This window comes from Lipotes vexillifer, unplaced genomic scaffold (assembly GCF_000442215.2).
Source record: "Lipotes vexillifer unplaced genomic scaffold, Lipotes_vexillifer_v1.1 scaffold233, whole genome shotgun sequence".
Lineage (NCBI taxonomy): Eukaryota > Metazoa > Chordata > Mammalia > Artiodactyla > Lipotidae > Lipotes > Lipotes vexillifer.
This window is the reverse complement of record NW_006790915.1, coordinates 295,157-303,852: the sequence shown is the minus strand read 5'-3', so window position 1 is coordinate 303,852 and position 8,696 is coordinate 295,157. Positions and strand designations below refer to the sequence as shown.

The 8,696-nt window shown below is 37.9% G+C and overlaps 1 protein-coding gene across 1 annotated transcript in view; it reads left to right on the top strand.

Moving 5' to 3' along the window:
- The window catches only part of ZRANB3 (zinc finger RANBP2-type containing 3), a 233,468-nt gene extending 228,702 nt beyond the window's left edge, over positions 1–4,766 (top strand). Inside the window, exons 19-20 of the mRNA XM_007464006.1 lie at positions 2,472–2,603; positions 4,668–4,766. Of these exons, the coding sequence (XP_007464068.1) occupies positions 2,472–2,603; positions 4,668–4,766 (231 nt within the window). The remainder of the gene's footprint in view (positions 1–2,471; positions 2,604–4,667) is intronic.
- Positions 4,767–8,696: the final 3,930 nt, after the last annotated feature.

The window sequence follows — 8,696 nt, the reverse complement described above, 5'->3', positions numbered from 1 at the left end:
CCTGTGTCCCCTGCATCGGCAGGCGGACTCTCAACCACTGTGCCACCAGGGAAGCCCCCATCCCTTTTTTACAACATAAATTGTTACATTTGCCTTTAGAATTTCCCACATTCTGGATTTGTCTCCCTGTATCCTCATGATGTTGTCTGACATGTTTCTCTATCTCCCTGATTTCCTGAATAACGGTTACAAGATCTAGAGGTTTAATTAGATTCTGACTAGATTATTTTGGGAAGAGACCTTAACAGATGGTACATTGCATTGAGAGGCACTTATGGTATGCTTGTTCCACTTTTCATGGTGTTAATATTGAATGACAAGGGGTAAACAGATAACCCCCAAAATGTAGTCATTACAATGAGAAGAAAACTTATATATGTTTATCCCATTGTAAAATGTTATTCATGACAAAAATAGTACTCTTAGCACACTTCTCAGTATTTAATTTGACTCCCCAAACTCAGTTGGATTTCCAGTGTTGTGATCTAATAAGTACTAAATTTCAAACTAGAGCAAAATGTGTAATTTTGTAGTAAGCTTAGTTTTGAAAAAAATCACTCTCCGTCTGCTAAAATATTGGATAAGTTCCATCCAGGGAGTCAAATCTTATTTTTTTTTATTTTTTTATTTTTTGGTGGTAAGCAGGTCTCTCACTGTTGTGGCCTCTCCCGTTGCGGAGCACAGGCTCCGGACGCGCAGGCTCAGCGGCCATGGCTCACGGGCCCAGCCGCTCCGCGGCATGTGGGATCTTCCCGGACCGGGGCACGAACCCGTGTTCCCTGCATCGGCAGGCGGACTCTCAACCACTGCGCCACCAGGGAAGCCCAAATCTTATATTTTTATTTACCTAGTATTGCTGAATCATGAAAGAATTAATAAGCATTTCTGCAAAGATGAATTAGCATGACTTTGTTAGGGAAATACACTCTTCCCCTAATGTTATCCAGAATTCCTGAAAGATCCTTTGGTCTAACTGGTGAGGGTCATGTCACACCCATCCTGGAGATGTCAGCCAGACTCCAGTTACTGGCTGCTGCCTCCATGTGGAGGCTTCCGGAAGACACACAATGAAATGACTCAAGAACATCTTGAAAGCAGTCTGTCCACAAATGCAGAAGTACCACAGTACACATCTAAAAGAGGCGCGCTCAAGAGAATCAGGAGAACCGCAGGGCCCAGATGGAATGCCCAGTGGGAGAGGGAGTGATTCTTTCTGGAGGTGAGTTTAGGATGTTGAAGACTGGCCCCAAGTGATTCCAAATTACTGGGAAGAATAAAGAAGCACCTTCTGGATCACAGGATCTGTCAGAATGGAGACTGCTTGGCACAAAAGAATCGGTTACAAAAGACAGAACCAAAATGGATTTTTTTCCCTAAGAATATGCCATTTGCTTGATGCACAAGACTGCCATATGAAGTCTCCTCCAACAATGCCAACCTCAAAAATAAAAATCATTATTTATCTTCTGACAGAAGTTGGGAAGTTCAGTGTAGAAGAGAAAGTCCATTTGTAACAGAGTTAAGGTGGACAAAGGTTACTGCTCCAATTTGCTGCTTCCTGGGGCTGCTCTTGGGCCAGATACTGCTGTTAAGGTCCCTGAGCCATCCATGGGCCTGACAACTTTCCTGAAGCACTTTAGAGCTATGTCACAGATTCCCATGGCCAGCAGCCTTGAAGTCGATTATAATATCTTCCTTGTTCAAGACCAAGGAACAAGGAAGATATTATAATATCGTCTTAACACTCGTCTTTGTGATATTTAAACAACTCTACACTTGCTATGTTGTGAGCTGGTTTTACTACCTCAGATAAAATGCTAAAATACATCCCGTTTGAATGTAGGTTATTATTCGATAAATATGAAGTATGCATATACGGACTGGCCTAAATAGTGGCTGCTTTAAATGAACATCTTTGTTTATTCCAAATATGCAAGCTACAGAGATTTGTTCTAGAAATTTGATTCCAGTCCATGTAACTTAGGAGGTTCCCAGGTAATAGCATAAAAGTTCTGGGTGATCACTATTAAACTGTCATTGGTATAGTAACAAATACATTTAGGTCAACAATTAAAAGACTGTCTGAGTCAGTAATATTCAGAAGTTTTTCATTTCTAATCTGTTCTTATTTTTTTCTCAGTTTTGTTTTAGTGACTATATAAACTAGCTCAAAGGTGCAGAAGCAATTGATTTTTCCCAGTCTGTCAGAAGGCTTGGTATTTTATACTTGCTTGTAATTTTTTCAAAATGGGTTATGTAAGGGGGGTAAAAAACCTTTTTCAGAAACATATTTTTTATTGCTTTCAAATTGCTAACCTAGAGGGTTTTTCCTACTCACAATAAAAGCTATAAAAAACCATCCTAATGTATTTTTCCCTGTGATTCTGCTGTGTGAACATGATTGCACAATGCAAACCCAACAGTTCCCACAGTGTATGTTGAAAATTGCTGATCTTGTGTTCTTATTGCAGCTTAATGAAATGATAAGAAACCCAGGGGAAGGGCATTTCTGGCAGGTGGACCACATCAAGCCAGTGTCTGGTGGAGGAGGACAGTGCTCCCTGGACAACCTGCAGACCCTCTGCACAATCTGTCACAAAGAGGTCAGTGAAGCTCGCAGACACATTTGACTCCATCTTGAGATATCAAATTGAAAATTGTGCATACAGGTGTGGAAGATTACGTGTGTGAATCTATATCCCTAGTCTGGGATCCGAGATGTATTTTATTCTTTTCATCACTTAACACTTGAGTTTTCTCTTGGGGCCTATGCAAGTTCTCAGTCACAGATGAAAATGAAACTGCGTCCCTTTCTATTCATTCTAGGACCAGGAAATTTTCACCACCACCTAGAAGAAAATGAATACAACTTACATATTGCACAGTCTTGAAAAGATCCAGATCCTCAAACTAGAAGTTTAGTAAATGGGGACAGTGACATATGTTTGCATCTGCAGCTAAATATGTCCTGAAATATCTGAGAACATTAATAAATTATCTCTAAGACCAACTCAGTTCAACATACAAACATAACACTGCTGACCTAAATGTGAATCCTGTTAACCTTGGTACATCTTGGAGCAATTACCTATTGCTTAAGAGGAGAAGAAAAGAATGACATAATATTGTCTGTCAGCTAGGATGAATTTTTAACAGGCAGTTCAGCAAAAGGTCATAGGATCTGCCTCTTGAGATATAATCTTAGAAAGAAGCATACATTCAATATGCAACTTTGTATCCAACTTTTTTTTTTAATTATGGCAACATTTAAATATTTTCCCATTCCCATGATAAGCATTCAGTGTTTATCATCTGAAATGGCTGCATATTGTCCTATTGAATGCGTTTCTACTTTGGTTTATTCAGCCATTCTCATACTGATGAACATTGAAGTTGTGTACATTTTTTGGTGCACATACACAATGCTGCCAACCGCGTTCTTTTGTATATAATCTTTTACATTTTCAGGTTGTTCCTTTAGATTCTCAGAAGTAAAAATCACTGAGTCAAGTGTTTAGATATTTTTGAGACTGTAGGAGATAAATTTTCTCCAAGCTGTTTTCCAAAGGACTACGCTCATATACGCTCCTTCCACGCCGGCAGTGAACGGGAGTGCCTGTTTAACTGCACTTGTTATCACTGATGTGGTGAGAGAATTACTGTGTTTACAAAAGACCCTGATGTTTGTAAAAATGCTAATCAACTGTATTTACACCTTTTTTTTTCTTTCATTTTTTGGCCGTGCCATGCGCTATATGGGATCTTAGTTCCCCGACCAGGGAGCAAACCCATGCACCCTGCGTTGGAAGTGTGGAGTCTTAACCACTGGACCACCAGGGAAGTCCTACACTTTTGAGAACTGTTCAGATCCTTTGCCAGTGTTCATATAATATGAGCACTTTCTTAGCCTCCTTTTAATATTTCAGATTCCTCAATTTCTTCACAAACATAATATTTACATAAACGGGACCATCTCATAAGCAGGGCTTTTTATTTATTTTTAGTTTTAACCTTTTTTCTCTCCTTACCCCTTCCACCTGGATCACTTCACATGTACATGGACTTCAGCTGGGGAAAAAAAGTCATCTGATTTCTCAGCTGTGCAAATTATTAGCACATTCAAGACCTATAAGAAAATGAAGATATAGCAAAAGAGAATGCTGCACCCTCTGTAATCACTTTTTCAGAGTCTATGAAAAACTTTATTTGTGGGAGCAGCATAAGAATCCAGTTCTGGTCTATCTCGTTTTGGTTTTTTGCATTGGCTTGGCTGTTGGGATGGGAAAGGCTTCAGAGCCCAGAGAACAATAGGTGGGTGGGCCCTGCACACACTACATTCTGGGAAATTGCCATGTGGGTGAGGGGAATCATGGCATCCCCTAGTCCCCAAATGAGGTATTTACCATCTCACTGGGTAGCAAGACAGCCCCCAAAGCTGTGCATTTTCTCCTCAGCATCTGGTCCTAAGTGAACCTACGACCTCAGAGCTACTGGAGTCCTCTGCTTGTGGCTTAGTAACCCCCTAATTGCAAAGCACTGGTAAATGAGTGTGTTGATAATGTATATTTTTTTTAACACTAACAGAATACAAAGAGTTTTTGAGTTTCTGTAGCCAGTACGTTTTTTTTAACATGTGTACACATGCTTTTTTTTTTTTTAACTCTTAGAGAACTGCAAGACAAGCCAAGGAAAGAAGTCAGGTGAGAAGACAATCTCTAGCATCAAAACATGGATCAGACATCACACGATATTTAGTAAAGAAATGAAGTATAAACATTTTTGAATAGAAGATGTATGGTTCGTATGTGGAGAATTCAACATAAATTATTTTTCATGTTAGTGTAATTTTTTTTTTATAAATTTATTTTATTTTTTTTGACTGCATTGGGTCTTTGTTAATGCAAGCAGGCTTTCTCTAGTCGTGGCGAGCAGAGGCTACTCTTTGTTGCAGTGCGCAGGCTTCTCATTGTGTTGGCTTCTCTTGCTGCGGAGCACAGGCTCTAGGCATGTGGGCTCCTGTAGTTGTGGCTCATGGGCTCAGTAGTTGTGGCTCACAGACTCAGTAGTTGTGGCTTGCAGGCTCTAGAGCACAGGCTCAGTAGTTGTGGCGCACAAGTTTAGTTGCTCCGCGGCATGTGGGATCTTCCCGGACCAGGGCTCGAACCCGTGTCCCCTGCGTTGGCAGGCAGATTCTTAACCACTGTGCCACCAGGGAAGCTCTCATGTAATATTTTAAGAATGAAAATTTTCAGAACAAAAATCAAGACTTCAACTTCCCTTTTCATGTTTAAACCTTTTTGTGTTCAATAGCTTTTGAAAGTTTTAACAGAAAATGAGACACAATACTAAATATTTCTATGATCTTCTTGATTTTGTGCAGACTCTCGTTTTGGTAAGGTTTTGTTAAGCTTTCAATTCCTTTGTACCCTAATTACAGTATTATGCATAGATTGTTTTTGAAAAATACACTCTCAATTACTTGAAAAATGCTGCTGGATTAGTATTGGTTCTGGACTGCTGTGTGTCTAAACGGAACATTGTAAAACCATAAGGGAAATTTCAGAGGCAAATCATCATTATTTAGGACTTCTGGGCCAATTGTGACCTGCCTGCTTAGTATGCAATAGAGACTCCTGTTCACTAAATGCCTCCAAAATGGGATTGGGGTACACATTTTGAATGTTGTCTTCTTTATTTCTTAGCCAATTGTCTATTGAAAAGATGCTTTTGAAGATAAGCTAATTAGACCCATGGTGTTTGTGGACAAATTCAGGGGTTCTGGCTAAAGTAATTGTTAAAAATGTTTAATAACTGAAAACATAAAATGCCACTTAAACTTCATTTTTTAATTAGTTTGTTTTAATGCATAAATCTAGGCATACTCTCAAAGCACCCTTTGTCTCCTGGTTACCATTTTTTGTTCTTAAAATCCTGTTTTATTAAAAGTGTATTCCTGGAACCTCTTTTAAAAGGAATGATGATAAAACACTTTATACTGAAACATGATCAGATGGAGATATATGTTAAAGTGCAAGGGTAATATTAAAATGTGACTGATGGATATTCAAAAATAAAAGAGTGATGGTAAAAGCAAACCAAGGCATAATCCTGCAGTACGTCAGAATCATGAGAGCAAAGTGTCAGAACTCCACAAAATACAGGGCCAAGGAAGAACTACATTCACAAAAGGCCTGTTTGTAAATACTGTTTGGATGTAAACCACATTAGTTTGCGCACTCTTTAGTTTTAATTAGTAGCTAGTATTTTACAACATAGAGGACTTATTTTTATAAATATTATACAATCATGAACCTTATGGAGATTTTATTAAGTTTACAATATTTCATTGTATGAGATCCGATAGTATCGTTCATTTTATAAATTAGTTGGTCTTTCTTTGGCCTCCTTTCTGCTTTGCTGGTCAGGCTTTTTGCAGTTTTCTGCCTCATTGCCAGGGTAACCTAGGATTCCTCACAGCTGAGAGCTGAGAAGCCCGCACACTGCTTTTCCTCCAGCATGAGGTGTCTGCAAGTGAGACTTTGGTCTAAGTAGGTCAGATTTGAGTGGAGCTTGCTCTTTAGATCAAACTAAAGTGGTAATTCTAGGGAGAAAATTCTTAGATGTAGGAACTGTATGATGGTTTGAGATGGAATGACCCATGAAGATGGTTTCTCTATTTGCCAGATTTCAAAATTCCAGCCAGTTAAAAATGCTATAAGAGCATCAAAAAAATTAAAGTAGTTAGGAATATATTTAACCAAGAAGGTGAAAAAGATTTGTACACTGAAACTACAAGTCTTTGGTGAAAGAAATTGAAGAAGACACCAACAAATGGAAAAAATTCCATGTTCGTGGATCAGACAAATAAATATTGTTAAAATATCCATACCACCCGAAGTAATCTACAGATTCAGTGCAATCCCTATCAAAATTCCAATGGCGTTTTCAAGTAGAAAAAAATCGTAAAATTTGTATGGACCATAAATGACCCCAAATAGCCAAATCAATCTTGAGAAAGAAGAACAAATGTGGAGGTATCATTCTTCTGCCCATTTTTTTGATTGGGTTGTTTGTTTTTTAGATATTGAGCTGCATAAGCTGTTTGTATATTTTGGAGATTAATCCCCTGTTGGTTGTTTCATTTGCAAATATTTTCTCCCATTCTGAGGGTTGTCTTGTCTTTTTATTTATGGTTTCCTTTGCTTTGCAAAAGATTTTGAGTTTAATTAGGTCCTATTTGTTTATTTTTATTTTTATTACTCTAGGAAGTGAATCATAAAAGATATTGCTGCGATTTATGTAAAAAAGTGATCTGCCTATGTTTTCCTCTAAGAGTTTTATAGTGTCCAGCCTTACATTTAGGTCTTTGATCCATTTTGAGTTTATTTTTGTGTATGGTGTTCGGGAGTGTCCTAATTTCATTCTTGTACATGTAGCTGTCCAGTTTTCCCAGCAACACTTATTGAAAAGACTGTCTTTTCTCCATTGTATATTCTTGTCTTGTCTGTCATGGATTAACTGACCATAGGTGCATGGGTTTATTTTTTTTTTATTTTACTGAAGTATAGTTGATTTACAATTTTGTGTTAGTTTCAGATGTACAGCTTCAGATGTACAGCAAAGGGATTCAGTTATACATATACATATATTCATTCTTTTTCAGATTCTTTGCTTATATAGGTTATCACAGAATATTGAGTAGAATTCCCTGTGCCATATACTAGGGTCCTTGTTGGTTATCTATCTTATGTAGAGTAAGTAGTGTGTGTATGTTAATCCCAAACTCCTGATTTATCCCTCCCCACCACATTTCCCCTTTGGTAACCATAAGTTTGTTTTCAATATCTGTAAGTCTGTTTTGTAAATAAGTTCATTTGTATCATTTTTAAAATTAGATTCCACATATGAGTGATATTATATTTGTCTTTCTCTGACTTCATTTAGTATGATAATCTCTAGGTCCATCCATGTTGTTGCAAATGGCATTATTTTGTTCCCTTTTGTGGCTGAGTAATATTCCACTGTAAAAATGTAGCACATTTTCTTTATCCATTTCTCTGTCAGTGGACATTTAGTTTGTTTCCATGTCTTGGCTATTGGAAATAGTGCTGCAATAAACATTGGGGTGCATGTATCTTTTTAATTATGGTTTTCTCCAGATATATGCCCAGTAGTGGGATTGCTGGGTCATATGGTAACTCTATTTTTAGTTTTTTAAGGAACCTCCATACTGTTCTCCATAGTGGCTGCACCAATTTACATTCCCACCAACAGTGGAAGAGGGTTGCCTTTGCTCCACACACTCTCCAGCATTTATTGTTTGTAGACCTTTTGATGATGGCCATTCTGACTGGTGTGAGGTGATACCTCATTGTAGTTTTGATTTGCATTTCTCTAATGATTAGTGATGTTGAGCATCCTTTCATGTGTTTGTTGGCAATCTGTATATCTTCTTTGGAGAAATGTGTATTTAGGTCTTCTGCCCATTTTGGGATTGGGTTGCTTTTTGGGGGGGTTTTGTTTTTGGTATTGAGGTATTTGAGCTGTTTGTATATTTTGGAGATTAATCCCTTTGTAGTTTGCTTTGTTTGCAAATATTTTCTCCCATTCTGTGGGTTGTCTTTTCATTTTCTTTATGGTTTCCTTTGCTGTGCAAAAGCTTTTAAGTTTAATTAAGTCCCATTTGTTTATTTTTG